This window comes from Mycteria americana, chromosome 5 (assembly GCF_035582795.1).
Source record: "Mycteria americana isolate JAX WOST 10 ecotype Jacksonville Zoo and Gardens chromosome 5, USCA_MyAme_1.0, whole genome shotgun sequence".
Taxonomy (NCBI): domain Eukaryota; kingdom Metazoa; phylum Chordata; class Aves; order Ciconiiformes; family Ciconiidae; genus Mycteria; species Mycteria americana.
The window spans coordinates 10,088,965-10,115,613 of NC_134369.1; the positions used below are offsets into that span (position 1 = coordinate 10,088,965).

At 36.7% G+C, this 26,649-nt stretch overlaps 1 protein-coding gene across 2 annotated transcripts in view; it reads left to right on the forward strand.

Moving 5' to 3' along the window:
• SPON1 (spondin 1) overlaps positions 1-26,649 on the forward strand; it is a 207,325-nt gene that overhangs the window by 25,899 nt on the left and 154,777 nt on the right. Inside the window, exons 2-3 of one of the 2 annotated variants that reach the window (XM_075502087.1) lie at positions 10,219-10,310; positions 15,317-15,450. In XM_075502087.1, coding sequence (XP_075358202.1) covers positions 10,293-10,310; positions 15,317-15,450 — 152 coding nt within the window. In that variant the 5' untranslated portion in view covers positions 10,219-10,292. The remainder of the gene's footprint in view (positions 1-10,218; positions 10,311-15,316; positions 15,451-26,649) is intronic. The other variant, XM_075502086.1, reaches the window with a different exon arrangement.

Here is a 26,649-nt window from a genome sequence, read left to right on the forward strand (position 1 = left end):
CCTCTGATGCTACTGTATGTGAAAGGCACACCCAAACAATACAGAAGGACTGTTTATTTTCCCCAATTAGGGCTAGTCGTAAAAATGGGTTACACAGAGGGGTCTTTGAACAACATAAAAAATTGAAACTGGTTGAAATGAGAAATTTTCCCTGTCAAAATATGCTACAGTGCTAACTAGTTAAAGACTTAAATCACTTGGAAATTTCCAAGAGAAATGTCATTAGCACTTTATATGCAGATAAAACTGAAGTATACTATTCTTTTTATTACATTATTTACAACAGATAAATATTACAAATAAAATATTGAAGCAACAATACTTGAGATGCTGAAAAATCAAAACATTTAATTTCAGAATGGATTGTTCTGAATGCATTTAAATTTTTCCAAATGCTTTCAAATGATATTACACTAAAATTACATATTTCCAGAAGAAAAAATTATTTTGTCAAAATTATGTTTTGAAACTGGCAATCGTGTAAAATAACATTTTCCCTACTACTTGTAGTTAGTAGTGGTAGGAGTTCTAAAGCCTAAATTTCAGTGTAGCAAGAAATACTACCAAGTCAATCAGAAACTTAGTTTATTTTAAAATGTACCTTTGAAATAATGGAAAGTCTGGTGTTTTTTTGGTTTGTGGGTGGTTTTTTTTTTAATCTATTGTATTTGAAGTGGTTTTGTGAAGAGCATGAAGGAAAGCCTTGGAAATAGAGCCAGTGTAAATACAGTTTTTGCATGTTTAATTCATATTATAATTTATTCCATTCTTCACGTTCTTGATTCCATACACATTTGCCTGTTTTGCAGTAATGGAATATTACTAAAAAGGTTGTTGATGGTAGAGATCTGCAATTTTAAATTTTCCTTGCCTATGTGTCAAATTGATTTGGAAATGAATTTTCTAGTTTCTTAATGAATATCACAAAAAGCTGGATTTTTTCCCCCAAAGAAAATGTACGTACCTCCCTCTCGGTCTATGACTGCATATATTGAATTTCTACTCACCCTAATGAAATTTCAAATGAAACAGCTTTATAGTCTTGAAATACATATTCATCAGAATTAAATCCCTTTGAGATTGAGATAAATTCGTGTTTTTTCTAAAGGTATTGTGCTGTCATCTGCATGTATGGTAAGTAAGATACGAGTACAAATTTTTAATTGGAAAGTCTATTTACAGCCATAAAGTTGACACACATAAAGCAAGCTTATATTTGAAAACAAAACATGCCAAACCATCAGGAGATGAAAACTTAGTCTAATGTATGTATATAGGGTTACTCTGAAATCTGCTTGCGGCTTCAGCCCTTGTGTGACAGTGCAGTAAACCTTGGATTTTCATTTTGTATGCGGCTTGGCAGCGTCAAGGCAAGATATGTAGGCAGGTCATGTCCCACTTTCTTCCTCAGACTTCTTACTGCTCCTCCTGCTCCTTCTGCATTGGACCAGGACCGAGCTGCCAGCCTTGGGAAGGGGCAACGGCAGGAGCTGCAATGGCTGGGGCACAGGATGCAAGCGTCTGGGCTGCTGTCTGGCACCCTCTTGGCAGGATCTGGTTTCATGCCTGCCTGCCTCACCTTGGTCTTACTGTGTTTCTGTCCTTCGGAAATGTCCTGTCCCCTATGCAGTTTTTCTTGGAAATGCACTTAGAATGTATAGATAGTTTCAGAAGCAGATTTATCAAAATAACTGCCTTTCATAATTTGGTTTAAAAAAATGTTGTGTGCCAAGTACTCGACAAAATTCATGGTCCATGCATTAATACGGAAGTACAACTAAGTGAACGTTTTATTCAATATATCACTTGAGGCAAAATGGAATCAGTGTATCCACTGAGGATTACGAAGAGCTACTGTACTGATGTGAGGCAGAGTGCTATGTTAGGCCCTAATGCAACAGCAGAGTTGGAGCGCTTTACGTTTTACAAATGTTTTGTAGCTTTTGAAAATTAAATAGACAGTGATGTCAGCAGGAGAAGATACCACTTATTTTGTTAGCTTTATTTTTCTAATCATAATAGGGTAAAACTTTTTCAGTCCTCCTGCATAGGAGGAAGCCTCTTCATTGAGGCATGCTTCTGATTGTCATGCCAGGTTTAGTGAGTGAGAGTTGCACTGAACAAATCGCATCTTTGCCACTGCACCCTGCTTGGAATTAACATGAAAGCAAGATACCACTATATATATATATATATATATATATAAAACCTGGCAAAGGTTGTTAGTCCTTATAGTGTTAATCAGTGTACAAGTACAATTTGATACAGTTCCATGTCAGTTTACAGCTCATTTTTTAGAGTACTTCAATTTACAGAGCTAAGAAGAATTTTATTATAAGCCTTTACCAAAATTCTTTGTTATTCTATTTTTTCAGAATCTCTTTCTGCATGTTTATTGCCTTTAAGAAGATTGTACAACTCTCCAGCAGACATCTTATAGCATGATGAAATATACTGCTATATTCAAGAGAATACAGAACTTTTTTTGGGAAAAAAAAAAAAAAAACCCAAACCAAAAAACACACAACCCTTGAAGCTTTAAATTACTTTCCTTTCCTGATATTCATGTCATTGTTTTATTCCCATAATGAACATTTTGTGCAAGACAGTGTTCAGAAAAAGTGTTCAAACCGTGTTTTAATACAGATGCAGTTTTAATATTTGGCATGGTGAGGTTTTCTTTTAGTCACAGCACTTAACCCACTTGGACTTCAGTCAGCGTTTGAAGAGAGCCTAACAAACTCTTGAAAAGAAATCTGAAGTCTGCCCACAAGACTCCTTTTTGCCAACTATGGCTTCACTGTTGACTGACTGCAGTGCGTCTTGCTGAAGCAGAATCCTCTCATACGGGAAGGGAGAAAGCATAACTTTTTGATTTCCTTGAAACTCTCAGCAAGCAGGTTTAATTTACCAGAAGGGTACTCTATAAAGCCTAATTTCATATTACCTAGAAAACCTTGGCCAGAGAGGTAGGCAGGGGAATTGTTCATGAATAGACCGTATAATCTGTGATGCCCTCTAAGTAAGGAAAGAATTTGAGAATCTGTGCGTTAGTAGTTCATCAGCATATCAAAAGTAAAAGGGAGCCATAGCCTGGATTATTCTCGCTTGACTCTGCCTAACGTGCAGGCACACACTCACACACGCAGAAAGAACGTGGTGACTTTCTAACTGCTCACAACTACGGTCAGTGCTGCCACAAACCCTTCCTGACTTTCTGCAGCTCTTCTGTATGAACAGTATTCCTGATCTGACAGGTGATGCAAGTTGTTAAGCAAAAGATTTGAGAGCTCCTTTAAGGAGGTAAATGCCTTCTTAAATTTATCAGTATAAAGCCTGTAGTTCCAGATCACCAGTATTTTTGCTCTAAATGTGGTTTTAGCAACGGATTAACTCTCTCTGAAATAGATTATGTTCTGTACACAGTCATCTGAAGGCTAAGGGAATTTGTGTTGAATCTGCTTGAACTAGGTTGGGATGTATATTTTGACATTTGAGGCATTCATGAGGAACGTGAATAGCACATGTGCCAGAGCTGCTGATGCTTCAAAGCTCCAACACCAAGGAGGACAATAATGCTATTAAAAATATGTATTTTCTATAATCCTTAAATCCCTTTTTAACTTAAATGAGGAGCTCCAAGTGAGGTAGCTATTCTTGGCAGTATATTCATAATGCTGAGTAGCGTAATATTTTCTAAAGTGAAGGATAAACGAAAAGCCTGAACAAACTAAGTAACTGAGAAATGCTGATCCAGTAAAATGTGCAGACTCATATTTTACTATGTATTTCAAATGACTTTCATCAGTTCTGGTGTACCTAGTAACAGAAGAGGCATTTCCTTTGTACTTTACTATTAAACATTATGGTGTATTGTAGAGAAGTGTCACCTCTATGATAATATTATTATTGATTATATTAGTAAGGAAGCCCCATCTGTGTTTAAGCCCATGTTGCACTTTGTACTCCGCAAAGTCATAGTTAGAAAAGGTTCCTTTGGCTGACAATTAACGCTTGGACAAATGCAAGAGAGAGAAAGGTTGAGGAGGAAGGCAGGCTGTTATCATCACTCTGCCGGGAGAACCTGAGACATAGAAAGGTGGCTTCAGTAGAAGAGCTATATATGTCGTTTGACCAGTCACTATAAAATGTCTTCCTTATCTGATGTTTTATGTGTCTCCTCAAATTTAACATTCCTTTGCCTTTGATTGACTGGTCTTGCAACTGTGTTCTTATCTGGGATGTTGTTCCTGAAATAAAAATGGCAGTTCCTGAGTTTTAAATTGAATTGACAAGGAACCTGGAGTTTCTTGCCACAGAAATGTAAATGGGAAGTGCTTGTGTGAGCAGAAGATAAGGTCCATGTCTTCTGTGCAAGTGAGAGCAAATATTTCTCTGGCACTCACATTACTTGTGCATTGCTCATTATGGTGCTAAAGCTACTGGCAATATACAACTGTGGCAACAGTACATGAAGAATGATAATCTTATGAAAAGATAATAATGTAATTAATTTCAAAAGGAAGAGCTACACCTCAGTAGTATCATTTAACACCAACTGTACCAAACTACTGAAATGCAGTAATTAGTAGGTAATGACTCTCACCTAGTCCATGTGGTTTGTTCTGATATGAAGGTCAGATTTTCTTGACTGCTCTTAGTTAAGCTTTCTAGAACTGATGAGAAGAATGGTGGATTTAGGACTAGATCATGTTTTTTCTCTCAAGTATTGTTTCATTATGAACATGAGTGTCAGTTTTTTGGTTATTTACATTTCTCATCTGTTCGAGTGCTTAAAGTTTATTTTTATGGTGAACAGAAGTTCTGGACCACTGAACTTAAAGTATGTTATTGACAGGACTTGAATGGTGACTAGAGGTCCTTACTAATGAAATATCTATCAGTCACAGCGAAGACATCCTTTCAAGCATTTATAAACGGTATTTTTGTGCCAAGAATTATGTGCATTGACAGAGGCAAAGACACATGAGCTCAGGCCGGTAAAGACGGTTGCTGCAGAAATTGGGGAAAATCCTGGTACTAGTATGAAAAATTTCATGTAGTTTTGACAAATTATTAAGAATGTGCTGACAAGATTTTCATTTGCATATAGCAAAAATGTGAATGCTTATTTTTAGCTAAGTTTACAAATATAGCAGAAAAATGTGCTCATAGCAATCAGATAGTCCTTCAGCTTTCCACAAGCACGTCCATAAACATAATTCTAATTTATCCTGGGTTCGGTCCTGCAAGGTACTGAGCAGTCTGCCTCTGACTTTTTAGTGACCTTAAATGCATACTTAGCATAAGACTTGGAAGTTGTTTTAAGTGCATGTTTATAAATCTTTGTTTTGTGCTGAGACAGGAAGAAGCTGAATAAATTCTTTACCGTATGGATTTGGAAAATGTGGGGGGGAAAAATATTTTTTTAATGTATCGTTAGGTTTTTTTTATATGCAAGTGCCTCCGCATGCATGAGTGGCCCACTGTGTCAACTAGGGATTAATCTTTTATTCACTAAAAGTGTTTTATGAATTTGTGATGCTGCCAGATGCAGTTGTGTGTGTGTGTGTGTGTGTGCATGTGCATATGTGTGTGTGTGTATGCATGCCACGGTAATGTGGCCAAAGTGCTCATCCTGGCTTAAACATAAACTCTTGACAGAGATGTGTTATAAGACACTATTGATGAGCCCTAGTTCAAGACAACACCCATAGCTAAGTCTGGGGAGGAAGCTCGGAAGTCTGTTGTTCCTTTTCAAACAAGGGCATTTGTTTGTGAGGGTCACAAATAAATGCAGAATGAGTTTGTTATTCGTTTTTAATTTAACGTTTTAAAAATTTCTAAGTTAGCGCTCTAAGAACTCATGTGGATCTCAGTCCTGGACTAGCAAACCAATGTTAGAAGGGATTCTCAATATATTGGGGAAATGGTTTGGTCTCTTGTCTCTCCGGAAAGAAACACCGGTATATTGAGCCTTTTAACGGAATATATCAATTTTCACAACTTTTTTGTTGGGAATACTTTTCATCCAGACATAATTTCCAATCAGAAGAAGAGGTCAATCACAAGTGACAAAAGTCTTTCAATCTGGATGGAGAGAAGAAGGTTCAAGTGTCTGAGTCATTAGAACAGGGATTGCACCAGGGAGTTTTGCAGCCCTAAAGAGTGCTCCTCCATGCAGCAACAGTCTATTTCAAGACTGATTTCTCACAGTCTCTTCCTCTTGGATCCATCTGCTTTGTAAAACTAGTAAAACTTTACTAGGCCAGCAGGGAAGAAACTGGCTTTGCAACTTGGAAGGAAAGTCACCAAAATAAACAGAGCAGCGATTTGAAGACACATCAGTGCTTTCTTTTACCTGACTGTCAAGCCAGTTTTTCCCCTTGCTTCAGTGAGTATATATGTGAGGTAGAACGAATCAGAAAAGAGACTGGCTGAAGGTTACTCATGTTGTAAAAGCTCACACTGACAGTGAACTGCCTGATTCAGAATGAATATATGAATCTGCATCTTCTGTATCAGAAGCAGAGTCTTCAATGCTGGTCCCAGAGCATGCTCCACTAGAATGTCTCTCAGCTTTTGCAAGATGAATAAGTAAATAAGGTTTGTCTTCTAATCCCAGTGTGCATTCAGATGAAAATATTAACATTTTTTGCAAAGCTAAGTTCTTATTTTTTAGCAATATTTAAATTTCCATTTTAAATTAATTGTACTACAGTCCCTTGATATGCTGAAAAAGCATTCTCATTTGTAAAAGATGCAATTGTCAAACTGGAGCTCTGCCAGATTTGTTTTTGTTCTGCTTCCTGGGTTCTGTGGGCATCAATGCACCAGCCTGGGAGATCTTTGACAGAATTTGGCTGTTCTTTTTACAAAAATGAGACGGAGGGGGTTGGTACACAGGGGGCCACCCCAACTTTATGGCTTCCCTGGATTTCCCTGACTTGAATTCTTAGTTGATTCTCTAAGCCACTTTTCCATCTCATTTGAGCTATTGGCACATCACAGAGCTGAAGATCTGCCATCTCATATTTAATCTCCTCCCAGAGAACTCCTGTTTATGAAGTCTGAGGCCAATTTGAGGTATAACAAGCTGTTAGGGATAATAAGTATGTTTTTGTAGACCATTTAATATATTGTTTTGAAAAAGGAGCTCAATGTCTGTATCCCCACTTCACAATTGAGAAACAGAGTACACTAAAGTGATTTGAGAAAGGTTGCTCAGCAATACAAGTCACCTCTCACTTCCAGTCAAGTGTTGTATCCACATTGCTTTATTTTATATCACTTTCTTTCATGAGGCTGTGAAAACATTTCATTCTTTGCACAACCTTCCAATGCCTTTTATCCATCTAGAAAATCAGATTAAAATGGGCTTTTAAATATGAGGTAGCTAATTGCATTATATATAACTAGATAAAATGGCAGCAAATATATTTAGGAGAGATGGCAACAGTTTTTTCTCTTTCCAAAGAAATGTGTGTATTACAAGCTTAAATGAAAGGTCCTAACTGTAGTGACTGCACAAGAAATACACAAAATTCTTAAATTTATACTGCTTTCAAGGGATTGTTATCTAAAAATACTTGATTGTGAGGTTGATTTTTATATAACACCCCCTTCAGCAAGCCACATTTCTCCCAGGCTGAAAGCACTTATACACCATCTATCAAAAGTAATTTTTTCCCTGTGAAAATTTCTTATCAGACTGAAATAGTGGTTATTTTTTTTTGCCAAATAAATAATGTTCCTACTGAAATAGTTTGACAACAATGAGTATAAATAATCCCTCTGTGAAAGTATTCCACAATGAATCCTGCATGTATCTTTGTTGAAGTTTATTGTGGTTATAGTCTTATCTGAAATGAGTATGTTAGTTTTGTAATCTTGGAAGAACTGTTTGCACTCTGATCTTCCAGTTATAAGGAGGAGAGAAATGAGAAATCCATGAGAGCCAGTGAGAAGCCTAAGTGGTTGTGGGTTGTGCTCGGGGTTTGTTGTTTTTTTTTTTTTTTAATATTGGCTTTGATTCTCAACAACTGCTATTTTGGGTTGGCCTTGTCTCAGGTGAAGGGAACTGCAGCTAGAGGACTGCTCTAATTAATGCTGACTGTTCCTGGGAGCCAGCAAAGGATTGCCACAGCATAGCCTTGCTTGGTGTCTCCATCATCCTCACTGGTTTTTATTCTGTCTTAGGGCTGCAGTAGGACACTTCTGTTTCCTAATCCTTGGAACAGAGTTTTAAAAGTAATATTTCTTCATTTTCATTTGACTGAGTGTTCATAAAATGTACCCTTTTTTCAACTGCTTGTTTAATGCTTCCAAAAGTAAACTGTATTTAGACCATAAACGAACCCCGATTTCATTGAAAAGCAAGTTCAGTCTTTTAGCTACTGCCTGAATGTAATGAAAAAAACCCAACCCACAAGTTAATGTGTTTGAATTGTTCAGCATAGAGTCTGACCTCGGTAAATTTACTCTAGATTTAGGTCTAACTTGATTAAATTATACATCAAGGTGAGCCAAAAGTCCTGTTTCTTTGAAACTAAAATTTTCAATCTTGCCTAGAAACCTAATTCATCATTTCAAATGTTATAAAAGGAGCTGTGTAAACCGAACACGAAGCATGAAGAATAAAGTTAAGCCATTTGTCATGCAAGGCACAGAGTGACTCACTGGTTTTGTACAAAACGTCACAAGAAGTTCCTTTACACAATTTACTCATGCTGATGTCCCTAATGCTGCGACTAATTTGTATGCTCTGTTGCTTATGCCAGGGCACTCTCTTGGGCAAGAGTGAACTGGTGCGCTTTGAATCTTTACGTGCCAAGGTGAGAAAAGCAAGTTCAGTTTTCAAAATAATTTCCCATTTCTGATGAGGATTGTTGGATAGTATTGGCTGTGTTAAGAAACTACAATCTTTGAAGTGATTTCATAAGGCAATACTATTTAAAAAGATTTTGCTCTTTCCCTGCTGGAACTTAGTATTTACTAACAGCCATTCAAACATGAAATGAGAGGATTTTTCTTAGTCAAAATAGGTACTTTTTAAAGAAAGTTGTAGGTGGAACCCAATGAGATTTATAGCTATGAGAATAATGACAGCTTTTTGTGCCTAATACAGTTTTTCTGTTAGAGATTATAAAAGTAATATGTTATTTGGGAAAAGATGGATTATCTGTCAAAAATACTAGTAATATAGTCTGATAAAGTAGCTTGAATCAATTTACCCAACTGTTTTCATAGGAATGTTCATGTTACAGTTAAGGAGAAAAATTCGTAGGAAACGAAGATTAAACTTTGTCCCTTAAGTCCATTCTTAGTGACTACTTAGATGAAAACTGTCTCAATTCACAACACTCTAAGTTCATTCATCTCTTGAGTTTCATGGATAGCTTTTACTTTATTGGCCATTTTCAATTTACAGGCTTAAGCCTTATAATTCAACATATTACAACACTGATTGAGTTAACTGACAGTGGTTCAAACTCAAGAAAAAATATACAATATAACTTCTTACATTTACTAAATGCTGTCAAGTTATTGTTCTCTGTCTCTGTCAATATACATCTTCTCTTTTCATATATATTGAATTAAGTAAAGAAGAAATTGCTGTTTTGTTAAACTTTCCATAGACAGTCTCTCAGGCAGGAAAGGCTGTTTAGTGTAGAAGCTGGCAGTGTAGTGCTTTATCTTTAACGCACTTCAGGTTCTCGTCACATTGAACTGATTTCTTCCTCCTTTTGTTTGAATTGCACCTTAGAATAGACCCTACTGCCTGCCCTACAATAGGTGTAATATAGCTCTTAGGTTTGCTTAGACCAAAGAGCAACATGCAGTACAGTATGACTATAAGATTCTTGATAGTGAAAATTTTTGGGACGCGTTAATGCATAAGATTCTCAGACAAGAGTCTCTCAGTAGCTTGTTTTTCCTTTTGATCATCCAACACAGCCTTTTTTGCAATGAACACACTATTCAAATTGTTTGTTTTAAAGTAGAGAAGGGCAGTTGGACAGAATTCAAATACTGTTCCTTAGAACATCTCACACACAAATGTTTGGTTTGTTTGTTTGGGGTTATTTGGTTGGTTGGTTTTGTTTTTTTTTCCCCATTTCTTGGAAGTTGATTTATAAATCCATTATTTTTTCCTCTCCTTTTGCTAATATCCATCAAAGACTTGATCTGACTGTCTGGCATCATACTTCTTTGTAGAACTGGAAGGGTCCTTTACCCCCCACCCCATGATTCCAACTACCTTGTGTCGGGGATGAAAGACTAGCAGGTAGATGGACACACAGAGGCAGGTAGGTGGAAAGGCATATAACTTGTGCTGATACTGCTTTCACAGAACTTACCATCATGTCATCTGGTGCATTTCATCTTTACTTGATAAAGTAAGGTCTCTGCTCAGGTAATGATTACAGAACTAAATTTGATTTCCAGTTACAACATTGTAAGATACCTGTTTAAAGTCTGTGCTAGAAGTTACCAGAACATAGTGATAATCTACAAGTGTATTTTAGCAATGCCTTTCTTCAATAGATTTGCATGCTTTTCTACAGTGCTCCAAGGTGTGCCTAGTTATTGGACAACTCCAGTCTTCAGGTGCAGTGCTAAAGATGGCAAATCTTACTGAGAGCCCAGCAGTGCTCAGTGGTGCTATACAGTTTTGAATCGTAGTCTGCATCAAGATCGATTACTGATGCTTCATAAAAAGTCCCTGTTCTGATTCTTCTGATTCTAAACACAGACTCTGAAGGAAATACTGTGTTCTTTAGTCAAAGAAATTGGTTATGTGAAGCATATCTTTGAGGTAGATTTTCTTTTAAACTGACTTTGTTCATCATTAGTTTTCCCTTCCATATAGTAAGCTCTGTTCTAGATTAATCCCTAAAGGCCAAATATTATTACCATTATGTAGACCCAATGGTCTTTTTATAATGAGAAAGTTTCCTCAAGGAGAAGATAGTTCTGCAACATTCTGGAAGTCAGACTGTATTAGCCCATCCAAAGAAGAAAACTGCCCACAAAAATGCCTATCTTGTGAACTTTGTCTGTTTGTTTTGGGTTTTTTTTTTTAAACTTGGGTGTTCCAGTAGAATGTAGCTGTTTCAGTGGGTGGAAAGTGATGATGTGCCCACAGAACAAGAAATGGTGCTGAAGGTCCTAGCCCATAGTTTAAACTACGGAAGTGGGCACAAGCCAGCAGAGGATTTATGCAACTTCATCTCCTTTTGTACTTGATACTAATTCCTTTCTTTGTGGTGTATAGCATTTTGAATTTTTTTTTTCTTGATACTGATATAAATTTAACGATAGAGAGGATAACTGACTGGTTTAGTTTATTTGACTAACAGTTTATAGAAATCAGAAACAGATAGCAAGCTCTATCACTCGGCATGAAATGTTCCAATTCTGAGAAAAGAAAACCATTCATTCATCTAATAACTAAGCAGTTATCCAGTCCTGCTTTTCAGGAACACCCAAAACTCGTTCTCGACCTCTTCAGTGTTTAGAATATGCAAAGAATGCAAGACTGAGCCTTTTAATATCCTTAGTTCCATGTTTGTGGATTTACCCAAGTTCAGCCAAATTCTACTTTCTGTGACTCTCATTCAAATCCAGGTTAACTCCAAAAGTCTTGTTCAGGATTTACACTAGTTTCCCTGAAGGAATACATTGGTTCAATAATATTACAATTATAATAATAATAAAGACCCCCCCCACCCCAAACCTAAATAGAACATTGAGACTTAATGTCATTGCGTTTGTGGATTCAAAAGAATTAGTCACATAGAGATCCCCCCTCTGAGACCTCAGATTCAGCCAAGTGTTTATTTTAGCTTTTAGGATTTTTGTCCAACATGTAGTTAATTTACTGGCCCGCTCCTGAAAATGTAAGGCTTCCCATTACAGATAACCTGGGGTTTAGCAAGCTAGAATTTTGCAAATGCTACATTTTAATCTGCATGCCTTTTTTCTGCCAATTCTTTCCTTCATGCCTATGTGGTCTGACTTGATTCCAGAAGAAAAATCAGGATTGTATTATTTTCAGAGGTTACAAATATTTTTTTTTCTTTCCAAAGTTGGCCAGGATGCTATTGCTTTCTCCTGTGTTGTGTGAGTGCAATAATATCATCCACCACCCTAAAATATAGTGTCATTTGGAATCTTGTTGTATAAGTAGTGAACCCTTTCTGTATTGCCCCTAAGAACTTTTTATAAAGAATCAAACCTCCATGGATATGGAAGAAACCCCATCTTTTTAACAAATATATTTGAGATGGGTTAATATTTATTTGAACTCCTAGCATCTGGATAATTCTTCTGAGTTTCATAAAATACCTTAAAATAACTTTTTTTAATCTTTTCAGATCAACTGGCATTTGAGTTTTTCCAACTAGTTTAGGAGTTCTTTACTGTATTCTGTCAACATTAGGAGTCTTTATTAAGAAAGGTTCTGTCTAATTTGTCTTCAAAGGAACTCTTTTTGGAGGACTTTATTCTTTTGTGGTCAGGTTTTCCCAGTAGACACTTACTGCATGAATCTTCTTGCTTTGATGGTTAGTGATGCAGGAAATCGTGATGAGGCCTTGAGGTTCAACCACTTCCTGTTCTTCCAGGACTATGATCTAAAATGCAACCAGAACTTTTAAATTATTTCATTATAGGCATCTGTATTCCTTGAGAAAATTAATAACTTGCCAGATTGCAGGAATTTGGTAGGCTATAGAAGTGCAAAATACGTCTGCATTTCTGTGTTCATTTGTTGCTACTGGAAAAGGGCATGGATGTGCTCCAACCTAATGACTATCTAGAATTCAAAGAAATATTTCAGGTTCTGGTTTTGCAGTATCCAGAAATTTGACTTGTAATAACTACTCACAGTTGTTCACAACTCCTTCCTTAAATATTAGTTCTTGGATTTGGTTTTGGTGTTCCTTGTGATTCCATTCATTGTCGGGGGGAAAAAGCAGGATTGACTCACCTGGAGACAAGAATTTACTTAACATACAAATGCATCACAGCTGGGTCTACAATGAGACTGCTGGAGGAATGATATTTAGGGATATGAAAGCAGCTAAGTTGTTGTTAGCTTAAAATAGCAACTCTATACTTTGAAAACACAGGTTCATTTCAGTTGGGCTTCTCAAGAAACATTCGTTGATGAAGTGTGTGTCAGACGAGCTAAACTAGATTTGGAAAAATCAACATATGTGAAAGGTTCATTGATCATTGTTGAATAGCTTTTATCTGGTTAGTCGTAAAGTCTTTACACTTACCTGTAATTACTTAATCTTTCTTGACCTGAATTGAACATATTTTTAAAGCTTTTATCTAAGGATGTGAGTTATGATACTACAGCAGCAGTTTGCATCTGACAAGAGAATATGGAGCTAGTGTAACTTGTACAGTAACTTGCAATATTTCTGTTTTTCTAGAAAAGCTGTCCTTTTTAAGAACTTTCAGATAACCTCCTAAGAGCCCTTTCAATGGGAATTATCCTGCTTTTATATAATTTACAATAGTATTTTATTTTGTGTGAGATGGTATAAGATCACCCATTCTTCACTAAATGCTTCCACCAAAATTGGGTTTTGATTGAGAATGAATTACTGTGAGATATGGATAAAAGGCCAATAGATATGGTCCTGAATAATTGAGACAATCTTTCTGAGAGATAAGTAAACAGTTTTATTTCTTTATTTTACTGTTGCAGGAATAAGGCAGACAGAATAAATACAGTTGATGGCCAAGAGAGAATTGTAGATTAGGGGTTTCTTGATGCTTGAGTTAAGTGCAGTAAATTGTATCAAGGGGAAGTAGAAACCATGCAGTGCCAGCTTAAGCCTACACTAGATCCCATGCTTCCCAATGCTTCATGTTAATTAAAATCTAGCAAAGTAGTAGCTGTGCACATTGTGTTTAGTTACAAAGATTCTACGAAGCGTTAAAAAAGTTGAAGAATATTAATGGCTTTAGATTTAAAACTCATTAACCATTACTCTATTGACAGCTAAATAGAGTTTCTCAGCACTCCTCTGGGCCAGTGCCCCCTCATTCTGCCATGGAAAACCAGAAATGTTTGTTGGTTCCACTAAAAATGTTCGGGAATGCTGGCAGTACCATTGGGTGAGGTAATGTGGATGCCTGCTCACTAAAGCATATCTGGTCAAACTATAGATATTGCCACTTTTTCAGAATGTAAAATAGTATTATTTTGTCAAAATACTTGTTTAAAGTTATATATACTGCCAGAAGGTTGTTTTTTTTTTTTTTTCCCCACTGTAATCTGGTAAAAGTGTGTGTGTTATTAGAACCAGAATTCTGAAAAAGCTCCTTCAGAGTTAAGTCTTGTTATAAATCGATAAATACAGCTTCTTTTTCAAAATGGTAAGGTTTGTAATTTATTGCCTGAATCTTGACCCAATGTAGCGTGAATTGTGGCTTCATCAAATGAAAGTGGACCAGTGAGTAATTTTGAAGAGAAACTTTGCAATACCACAGCATTGCGTGTTTCCAAATAAAACTTGGCAGCTTCTGATGAATTTTCTTTCAGATCTGATGAACAGAAGGCTTAAAGTACAGTCCATGAAGTACATATGTAGTGAGAAAGCTATTTTGTCACAGACACCTTTGAGTAAAATCTTTAGAACAGCACCAGTTCCAACTCAGCCTCTCTGGTTTTGTGTTGACTTATACCACTTAAACCTTTCTGTTAAACATCAATCAAACAAAAAAGCAAAAATGTGTGCAGATTGGACTTAATAATGGTCTCTGAATTATAGATGATTATGATTCATGTATTACCTCTTTTGACCTGGAGATTCTTTTGATGCCTGAAGAATAATACTGTTTAAACAAAGGTTAGTTTAAAAAGCAAACAAAAATTAAACAAACTGAAAACCCTTCTTCTCTAGTATGTTCCATCTGTCCCAACCAGCCGCCATAATGTAAAAAAAAAATTGAAATTATGCATCTTTTATTGTTTTCAGTTCGTTAACATTTACAGGAAGCTCCAGTAATTAGGATCTACAAAAAAGGTTATTTGCAGCCACACTCAGAAAGGACTAACTTCTCTCCACCTAGAACTGAAATATTCTTCTGTCTTTATTTTGTGGGCTTTTTGTTTTCATTTCAGTGAGTGATCTGCATGTTATAAATACATTTACCGAAGTAGTGCTGAGCTAAGCAGAGAGTATTATAAATAATCTCACTGAAGGAAAACATGAACTGACAAAACATATTTGAGAGACATTGGCTATGTATGTCCTCATCTTTTCACATTCTTCTCTTTATATTTCCTTAGATCATAGATGAAGAAGAAACACAGTTCATGAGTAATTGTCCTGTTGCTGTTACTGAGAGCACACCTAGAAGAAGGACACGCATTCAAGTGTTTTGGACGGCTCCTCCTACCGGTACAGGCTGTGTAATTCTGAAGTAAGTATTTTAAAGCATATTAAGCTAACCATTAAAGTACAATTCAGTTAATAATAATTCTAATATTTATTAGATTAAGAACTACTAGAGTTCTTAGATGCTTTTTTCTCCTTTGACACTCTTGACCAAGGATAGTTCTATTTGCACAGTTAAATGTTAACAACTTAAAGTCCAAGTGTTCAAAAGTTACTCTAAGCCTTCAGTAACCATTGAATTGGTAACTCTGAACTTGGTAGGCTCTCAGGCATTTATTTCACCTAAAAATCTAAAAATTCTGAATCTTTAAGATCAAAATTGCATCCATCTGGTTGTGATTCGGGTAAAAAACCACGATCTTAGTTGAGATGAATAATAGGAACGTTCTGTAGAGTCAGGATTTTCTAAATGGACCTTTATTAGTAAAACCAGATCTATTTGTTTAGAGGTGAGTGCTTTCATTTTAGAGCTGGTGATCTTTTACTGATGTTTTCCTATTATTTCTACATGTGTATTCATGCTTTTTAAGCAATAGAGAAAGGTAAGATTATGCAATTTGCTTTAGGGCCACTCATTTGTCTGTAGAAACCTTAAGTCACTTCTTACTATGAAGAGCATCAGAGGAAACTGCCAGAGAAACATTGTCCTGTCTTCTAAGATTTTGCTTGTCACCTGTAATAGGACAGATTGGTCAAATATGCATGGACAATTGGGATTTCTTTGCTTGCTTTGAATCTGTGTTCTGGGATAAGCCTTTGTAATTGCTAAGATGTGACCTGCAGTAGACCAAAGAATTTCAAAGAGTCTTATCAGTACTGGGGATGCCTTTAGAGACACGAAACACCTCTAGGCTTTTAAGGACATGCTAGCACAAAGGTTGGGCTGAAGGTAGTTCAAGCCAGTTCAGGAAAATGTGTTTTTAAAATTGCAACTGATTTCTGAACAGGCTGCAAAATTGCCACCAGCAAAACTGGTCCATGGCTGCCCTCCTCTCACCCTGTGCTTCGCTTCCTTCTCCTTTTGCTGATTGGCACAAGAGATGAACCCCCTCCTCTTCCACTTCTGCGAGGGTGATCTAGCCGCAGCCTTGACACTGGCTGTGGAACAGCCTCAAATCTTTGGCAGTGCACTTCTACCAGCTGTGTCTCGATATCAGTAAAATAATTTTGTTTAAGATCATCTGTTTTAATGTGCACCGAAACAGTTCAAGAATACACTTACACTCTTTTCTTAAGCTCAGGACAGACAAGTGTGCATTGGACTGCAGCAAAACTGTGAAGGCTGCTGCTTGCTGGATGGCCAGACAGGTTGTGTGTTAAAGTTTATATATGGAATTTTTCAAGAAGCAATCAGGAAGATTCTTTCATTGTTGCTGAGCTGTTTATCAGTAAAGCTATTTGCTTTTCCCCCCAGGACTGCCCCCCTCTTAGTTGTATAACAAATATTGCTTGAGGCAGTTACTACTTCAGTAGTGTAATAATAAGATGTTGATGTTTTATACATCCTTTTAAAGAGGTAAGATTTAAACGTTAATCCACTAATGATATGCAACAACACAAGTTGATGGATTTTTTTTTTTTTTTCATTACTGTCCTAAGTAGAATTGCCGTTACAAAATGAACCAAGACCTATACTTTTCCCACTGAAACTTAAATATCTGTGGCTGAAGTTGGCTCTGGGGCCTGCCTGGGTCTTGTCAGCAAGGGAATGTAGTAAAGTACCACCAACTGCAGGAACCTTGATAAATGTTTCTTCTCTCTCCTCTCTGCTGGTCAAGCCATGCTGGATGTTCAACACTCTGATTTTTACACTGTGAAGTACTCGCATTACTGCAGAAAACTCAAGAGAGGCTCTGAAAAGTAACACAGTCAGAACTGCAGTTCTGATGTTATACACACAAAAGTATGAAATTGTCACTGCCTTAAAGAATGTACGTATTAAATCAGCAGCATACAACCTTCTTAGACTGCTGGAGATACATCAGTAGTGCCAACAAAACAATGAAGGGCCAATATAGAGTTAGGTTAGCTGACTGGCACCAGTTCCCATAATCTGTTTGGGCAGCTAAAAGAACATCTTAGGAATTGAAGTTCATGGGGAAAGGAAAAATATTTGGTGTTATGACCGCTTATTTACAGTGCGTTCGGGTATCTTAAGCGTGTATGTGCTGGTGAAAGTGAAAGGAAGTTGTTAGGTACTTGCCAGTAAAAATTATTTGAAAAGTACAAGCTTGCTCCCAATGGTTGCTTTATTGACCTCAGAGGGAAAGTAACTGCTCCATTCCCGAGGACATTTCAAAGAAAGAATGAAACAGTCAACGTTATTACGAGTTGCTGATGCCAGAAATTAACATCATAATGAGGCATTTGTTTGCGCTGCAGTGCAGTCCTCCCTGGCACCATACATAGCAATCACTGATGTGGCTTTGGCATTAGCAACATTTACATTTTTTCTTTTGTATGTAAAGCTTTGACCACATCTGAATTAGAGTTTACAGTCAGCATTCTTTATAAACCTTCTTTATGGTCAGCTCCCATAGAATAGCAGAGAAACGTTGGATGAAATTTTCAAAATTATTCTGTCATTTGTGAGGGCTTTAAAGGTATAATAAAACCAAAAGTCTTATAACTATTATAAATAGTTAAGACCAAACTCATCACAGAAAAATTCTGAAACCTTGACCTTTAGCGGAAACAAAAGCCCTCTGTATTTTTCTTTTTTCTGTGTGTGATGGAATGCAAATAGTTTTTTATTATCAGTACGTATCTGTTTCAGCCCTTGGAGACTATCTGATAATTTTCTTTTAGAATTTCCAAAACAGAATGGCAGCGTTTTGGAGCGTGTTCTGAATCATAAGGATATACTTCCTTTTCACTGTGTCCTGGTCTACTCATTTAAATATATAGAAAAGTTAAATGTGGTCACAAGTTAAACATAGCTGTTCCATAAAAATTTATTACTGTTTTAGTGCCAAATATTGTGCCAAATATCTATAATTAATTATAGAGGCTTCCAGGAAGTTTTCCTTGGACTAGTACTGAGGTTTGGGAACATTTTTTTTTTTCCGTGGTTTGTGAAGTCTGATACCTTTGATAGAAACACTTGATTGCCCACATTTGGCTAGTAGTCTTGTCAATGCTTTCTAGGCATAGTGCACGTGATCAGTTTGTTTGTGACAAGCATAAAACGACACAGACGTGGTAATCTGTAGTTCCTGGGTTCAGCAAGGGATGCTAAATCTTTTGGCATGAGCGCATATGGGAGTAATGCTAGCTTTCTTGGTGACTGCAAAATGCAAAGTTTAGGAGAATTAACATATATTTGAATTCGACTTATCACTCCTTTGCTTTCTAAAACATCTCTTTCTGTGTGAAAAATTAGAATTGGGAAAAAAAGAGAAGAGGGAGATGGATTAACATATGTTGCACTGTAATTGCTTAGTGGAGAACAATTCATCCATTCTCTTCATTCCCACTACGTGATGACAGTGAAATAGCCTAAAGGTTCAAATCCTTCCAGACTCTTTATTGAAACTGCCAGTGTGCTGAATGTACTTCTGGGATGCGTTTGCAGGCGTTTGCATAGCTCAAGCCCTACTTTTCCCAGTGTTTAAGGCTATGCTTGAGTCTAACTGAAGACAGAAGACTTTGCTTGGGTGTTACACATTGCCTGGGAGACCCTCAAGCTTTAAGCCCTCTTTCTACTTGCCTGAGGTATGCTAGGAACACTGGGCAGCTAAATCCAATTATAGGAAGGTACACAGACTCCAGCGTACCAGCTCTTAAAATGACTTTTGCAGATGGATGAAATGGAGAAACAGCATATCACTTTGGGGACGGCCCCAGACACTGCAAGATGATTTTAAGCACCTTGATTTTTAGAATGGCCGAATGGAAACGCAATGCATCGTCGGCTGTCAGATAGTGTAGTCAGCCTCATCACAGCACCCGGTACTTGAACAGAAAGTTTTGCTATGTGGAACAAAGTTATTATAAAAAGATAAATCAAGAGAATGCACTCGGATCTTACTTAGCAATAAGGGTTCACTTGGCTGCCTCAGCATCTGTGCTAGCTTCAGAAGCTACCCAAATATCAGCATGAGCAGGGAAGTGCTTACAACAATCTCTTTCTTGCTTCTATGGTTAAAGATATCTATTTGGACCATTCTGAGCTGTCATGCTGTGCACAGTCTAGTTGTTTTCATGTTCACAATGCAACATTTAATCTTTCTATCCCTATTTACTTTCCCTTGTTCCTTGTGATTGATTGGACACTAAGGTGCCATGTGGCAATATGGGAGGACCAGGTCATTTCCTTCATCTTCTGATAAAAGTTTCTGCTCTAAAGCTTATTTACTAGGGCTCTTCAGAATGCATTTTCTTTCTAGCATCTTTGAAAACCTACTGTTAAAAATTACTTGGGAGATATTTATAATTATTTTTGCTATGTGCAATTTATATAAAAACTAATTAGATAGACATTGAGCAGGGGCAGAGCCTGGTAGTATTTATATCAGCACATGGAAGTGGAGAAATTTTCAGGGGTTTGAATCAATCTGGTTTAAGATTTTGTACAAGTGAGTCTGAAAACGGTTTTAACTTTTTTTTTTAACTTTTTTCTGCATGTAGACTGTCATGTTTGGTTTAGCATGTTCTGCTTTTCAGCAAAAGTAGAAGAGCACACATGCCTTTTGTTTTTATATCTGACAGCTAATATTCAAAGACTGTGCTAAATTCTTTAAAAAAATCCAGATAATGGAGATTTATCTAGTTTAACAAGGAAAGTCTTAAATATGGATTTCAATAAGTGATTTACACCATTGACAAAAAAAGATAATAAATGCTCATTAAAAGTTTCTTAGCAGTGATGGAGAATCCCCTCTTTTAGGCTGCTTTTAGCCCCAGATTTCTAGATTTGACTGGTTAGTTGTATTCCTCCAGATAAAGTGTCTCAGTTCAATGTGGTACTGAACCAGCAGGTAAAGGTCTGACCCGTGTAATTGATGGAAAATACAGAACAAAATAGTTTTCTGCAAGTACTTTCAGAATTCTGTAACATAAAACAAGAGTAAAGAAAATTTTGTAAATTGTCTTAGGTTGTCACATATTAAAATTTCATGGTAGGGAGAATCTTGTTAATATCCAAATTGATTAAATCTGTCAGCTCGTATAGATCTCATGAAGAGTCAAGTATTGCTAGATGGGAATTATATTTTCCTCCTTTAACATTTGGTGATTTTCACTGAGTCTGAGATTAATTGTTAATGTAGTAAATGATGGCCACATGCAGATAAGTTATATTCAATGTACCATTTAGAAAAGAAACCACAGTTCTCTGACTGGCTCATGAAATAAAGGAGTTCTCAGGCAATGGATGTGTCTTGTATGGTAAATGTAACAAAAGGTCTTGCTGACAAATTATTTATTTCTGCTATACGTACCATGCTTAAACAACCAACAAATTAAAATCCAGTATCTGTAAATAGTGTTTATTACCATTACTACTTGCAGAAATCCACTGTATTTGTCATAATATTTCTGCTGTTTATTTCTGGAAATATTATCTGAGCCATCTCCAGGGAAATGTTTTATAGTTTTTGAGGAAAAGTGTGAAACTTATTGTTTTTCTGCATATGTAATTATCTTCATGATTTTAATTACATTGGTTTTTGTTTGTATGTAGTCAAACAAAGTGTAGAGGAATTTTAAAGAATTGCGGTCTTCCAAAAAAACCTGTGATATATTTAGAGTATCAAGTATGTATTGGCAAAATCTTTTAGGTAGTTGTGCTATTGTAGCAAAGCTATCATACCTATGACGACAACTCCAATTCTAGTCCATGGGTCTACGCCTTGGATATAATACTCAGTTTCCAACCTCCACATGGATTCTGGCAGTTCTCTTGCTCTCGAGCCTTCAAAACTCTGAGGGTGAATGAACCCCGGCTAGGCCTTTTGAACATGTACTTTTTGATTTCTTGTAACTTCAAGCATAATATTCATTCAGGTCACTTGGCGTCTCACTCTGAGTAAACGCTACACTGAAATGTGATGTTGGAAAGACTAAAAGAAGAGCCAAATGCAAAGGAACCTAAATGTCACAAAACCCCATAAGCTCTTAACTACATATACACACTGAAACTGTCTTGATATGCAGCCAAATCTCTCCTCTACGCTCAAAGCCCATGATGAGATCCAACCAGGGAGTCCTTGGGCCAGACACAGAGCACAAGGCATCTGGATAACAAAACCCACAAAACACAAGAGCAGCTCTGTGGTGTGTAATGTAATAGATGACCAACTCAATAACACTGTGTTAAGAAAAGTGTTTATCAGAAATGCCAAATTGAAATGGTCAGAATGAAATACATTTCAGAATTAATCTCCCTTACTAAAAGTGTTGATATTATGATTCTCTGTCACAAAACCAAGTTGCACAAATTTACTCCTACCAGAAAGAAATTCCAGCTGTCAATGAGCTACAGAGTGGGTCTGCGTCAGTCAGACTCCTTTAAATGGGTGGAAGCTAGAGTACTTCTGAAATTATTGCCAGTCATATAAAAGGAACACCTGATAGATGATCACAGAATTGAACGGAAAAAACAATAAAGAAAAAAGAATGATGTACGGTTACAGCTGACAAAGTTGTGTGTTACTTTTCAGGCTTGTCCCACATTATGAGGTTTAACAAGGCCAAGTGCAAGGTCCTGCACTTGGGCCACAGCAACCCCATGCAACGCTACAGGCTTGGGGAAGAGTGGCTGGAAAGCTGCCTGGCAGAGAAGGACCTCGGGGTGTTGGTTGACAGCCGCCTGAATATGAGCCAGCAGTGTGCCCAGGCGGCCAAGAAGGCCAATGGCATCCTGGCCTGTATCAAAAATAGTGTGGCCAGCAGGACTAGGGCAGTGATCGTGCCCCTGTACTCAGCACTGGTGAGGCCGCACCTCGAATACTGTGTTCAGTTTTGGGCCCCTCACTACAAGAGAGACATTGAGGTGCTGGAGCGTGTCCAGAGAAGGGCAACGAAGCTGGTGAAGGCTCTGGAGCACAAGTCTGATGAGGAGCGGCTGAGGGAACTGGGGTTGTTTAGCCTGGAGAAAAGGAGGCTGAGGGGAGACCTTATTGCTCTCTACAACTACCTGAAAGGAGGTTGTAGGGAGGTGGGGGTCGGTCTCTTCTCCCAGGTAACAAGTGATAGGACGAGAGGAAATGGCCTCAAGTTGCGCCAGGGGAGGTTTAGACTGGATATTAGGAAATTTTTCTTCACCGAGAGGGTTATCAAGCATTGGAACAGACTGCCCAGGGAAGTGGTTGAGTCCCCATCCCTGGAGGTATTTAAAGGACGTTTGGATGAGGTACTTAGGGATATGGTGTAGTGGTGGTTTTTGGCAGTGTTAGGTTTATGGTTGGACTCGATGATCTTAAAGGTCTTTTCCAACCTATATGATTCTGTGATTCTGTGAAATTCCTCATCAGTATCTATGAGGTGCCAGAGGGAAGAGAAGTGGGACAAGGTTTTAAGTTATTCAGGATACTAGACTAAGGTGATTAAGCAGCAGTATAAGTAGATTCTTTGCTCCTCTCTGATGCTAATTTTCTTTTCTTTACTAGGTTGTACTTACCCCAATATGTGCAATTTTCCTTGATTTGTTGGAATACCTACCTGAGTAGTGTATAGCTCAAGTCTTTTTCCGTATGCTTAATTGGGTGTTTCTTTAAATGCTTTATGTGGGTTTTATTCTTTAAATGCATTCTATTTGTTACAAAACATGTGAAATATGATGATTTTACATGTTCTTTTAGGATTCCTGAATACTTGTGGGTTGTATTTCTTGAAAAAGAGATTAGTGGATTTTTATTGAAAAATCACACTGTTTATTTTGAAGCAGATGAGCTACTAGTACATAGTTGAAGAGCTATGAGGAGTTCACTGTAAAATTATGCCTCTAAATAGTCAAAGTGTAAAAACAAACAACAAAAAAACCCCTTATTGTTTAAATGGGATATTAAGCTTGTTATTCAGTCTTTTCCATTTATTCTTTCAGTCTTCCTGTGTGATTGTCCAGATACTTACATGTCAACAATTTAACCTGCCTGTTTATTAGAATACTAATACTGGAGCAATTGAGCACAGTTATAAAGCATTTACTGAAAGCTTTCCATTATGACTAAAGATAATGGCCAAGGAAGAAGAGGGACCAATCTCTCTTCCTTGCCTAGCAAGAGCTCTCAGTAACAATTATATGTGGTTTATGGAACAATAGCAGATAACAGTTCTCATACTATAAATAGCTATATTGATTTTTCCCAGTAGAATTAATGTCTTCTGCATGCAGAGAAATGATCAAAATTCCTGTTCTAATAGTTTAAAAAAATATGTCTGTATCTTCCAGTTAACTACCACATGACAACAGCAGTAGCTTCTGAACTTCATTTTTGATAGAGATAATAGTAGTGTAGCTTAATATTTCGTTGTGCATAGCTTAAGTAAAATATTTTATGTAGACACTTTATGTATTTCTACACCATTAAGATAGCAATCTATCTCTATACATCCTAACAGTCCTTAGAACAAATATATAGAAAATGTACTAATTTTCCATATGCGATTCTTTTGATCTGCTTTCATTTTTCCCCATTCTTCACTTTTAGGAGTTGATGTAACAGAAATGTGCACAGCTTTAAATGGCTAGGGATGTAGATTGGAAGTGAGTAGGTTTGGGTCCATTCCTATCTTTCACACTGGGTTATCATATACAGCTGAACTCATTTTTCAATGCCTCTGTTTTCTCAAAAGCAACTAGAGGCCAGTGACTCTTTATAAAACACTGCAAGATAGAAAAGATTATATGTTAGTATTGCACTATTCTGATTCCTTAAAAATAGTTTAAATGTTTTCTTCATCCAGCTATTTTAAAATTTTTTTTTACAAAACAAATAGGACAAAAATTTAAACTTTACAATGTAATTAACTTACAGCCCTATATTTCATTTTTTAGGCTAAACACCCACAGAGAGTTTACTTGTATTAGGAAGGAAGAATAACCTTCTGCATTTCTATACAGCCTCTATATTTATAGCAGCTCTAATATTAGATTGTAAAAATGCGTATTTGCATTTTAATATATACAGTAGCAGCCCCCTGGATCTACTGACTAAACACATCTACATTTGAAACAAAAATCCGTTTCACTTTGTCACAGATTTAATATTGTTTCTTTAACTTCACAATGGGAGCACATGAATTTGGAAAGTGCTGTAAATGGATTTTCTTGTAATTTCATGTTCTTCTAAATAATCTTCTTTACAGCACAATTAATATAGTAATCCTGTAAAATCTAGCTAGATTCATTCATACGCTGTTTTGTTTGCAAAGGCGTAGTGTTGCAAAGCAGCTTAATGGTTTTCTACTGAAGGAGGGGTTTATTCCTTGAGGAGTGCAAAGCAATAGAAAAACAGTGTTAAAAAAAAAGAGTAAGGAGCAGATAATGGTCTTTCCTCTAGTGGTAGGGGGAATATAGTTATGGCTTTATTATGAAAAATAATATTTTTAACTGTTTCACACTGTACCTTGAAAATGCCTAAGATAATTTCATATTAAAAAAAAAAAAATCAGTATTGTGGCACATTTTGTGGTAAATGGAAGTAACATGCAATCACTCGCATTGGTACGTATGGTTATTATTTTGCACAAATACTTGTATTTTTGTAAAACAAGCTGTTTTACAAAAAGTAAAAAATTGTGTCCTTTGATGTGCAGTGGGGTAGGAATGCAGGCATTAGAAAAGTATAAAATACCCTATGATAAGACAGTGATATCAGTTCTCTTTTTGACCATCGTGTTTTCTTCAGACTTTCTGGGGAAATACTGCAATTAAGATTAATCATTAAGGTTAACAGTTGACAAACTCAAACACAGAACTGATCAGAAGTCAATTATATTCTCATTTGGTACTCAGCAAAGATATATGAGATATTTAAAACTTTCATTTTTATTTCTTAACAATTATACATGCCAAATTTCTTGGTCCTTCTAGATTCTCAACACCGCTCTAAGGGTACTTACTATCTGTTTAAATTGTGCACTTGGAAAAACCATATGAAGTAGCAAGTCAGGTATAGTGCTTTCTAGTAATTCTACTTTCTGATCCAAAACTTGAAGGTAAATAGGGAAGCCATAGCAAATGCCGTTAGAAGGGACTTTGGTGAAATACCCAAGTCTTTTGGTGAAATACCCAAGTCTATACCCAGCAGTATGACAATAGGATAAATTACGATTGAGTTGCCCCTGTCCACCTCTGTTCTTCTTAAAGGTGGAGCCTTGGCAGTCCCCATAAGGCAGTGGTGCCAATACTTATCTGTCATTGCTACTGCTTTGCTAAATGATTCCTCTGATGCCCCTTATTCTCAGGTGCTGTAACCCTCTTTTCAACCCATGCCTTCCTTCAGTCTTCTTTTCTCTAGGCTACTCAACCCCAGCTCCTTCAGTCTTTTTCCCCTTCTAGATGTCCGTTTGTTCTCATTAGTCTTGTCTGAACTTTCTCCAAATGATCCATATCCTTGAATTGTGGTACCCAAAGCTTGGCATTGAAATCTGTAGTGTTTGCTGTTTTTCATAAGAGAATAACATTTACTTGTGTTCACCTCCTGATCCACTAGACTTCCTTCATCCTGCTGTCAAATACTTCTCTCATTGACTTTTTCCTTTCTGTCTTTGTGCAAATAATTACTTTCATCTAAAACTAGGCCTTTGTGTTTAACATTATTTAATTACTGATTTTTAGAATTCCTCAGATTTGTGAACTATTTTGCATTTTAAGCTACTGCAGCTTGATACTATCTGCAGGCAGTAACTTGTTCTCTATTCCATCATTCAAGTTGTTGATGAAAATATTGATGTATGCATAACCACACTGAACTTGAAACTCTTCAGTGAGTTCCAGCTGAGTTCTAAACATATGAAAAAGCCAATTAATTTGTTTTAAACACGTGAACATTGCTGTCTAAAAAATCCTGCCATCTAGTTCTGATGTAATTAATATGTAAACATTTTAAATAAAATATTGAAAAAATCTGCTAGTTTGATGTATCTGAGTATTTACAAATCTAAAAAGTTGTATGAAAAATCAAAAAAATTTTTTATTCAATAGTTATTTTTTATTGACAAAATTTGTGTTGGAGAATGATAAATCCTCAGAGAATTATTACATCTTATTTACATGTCT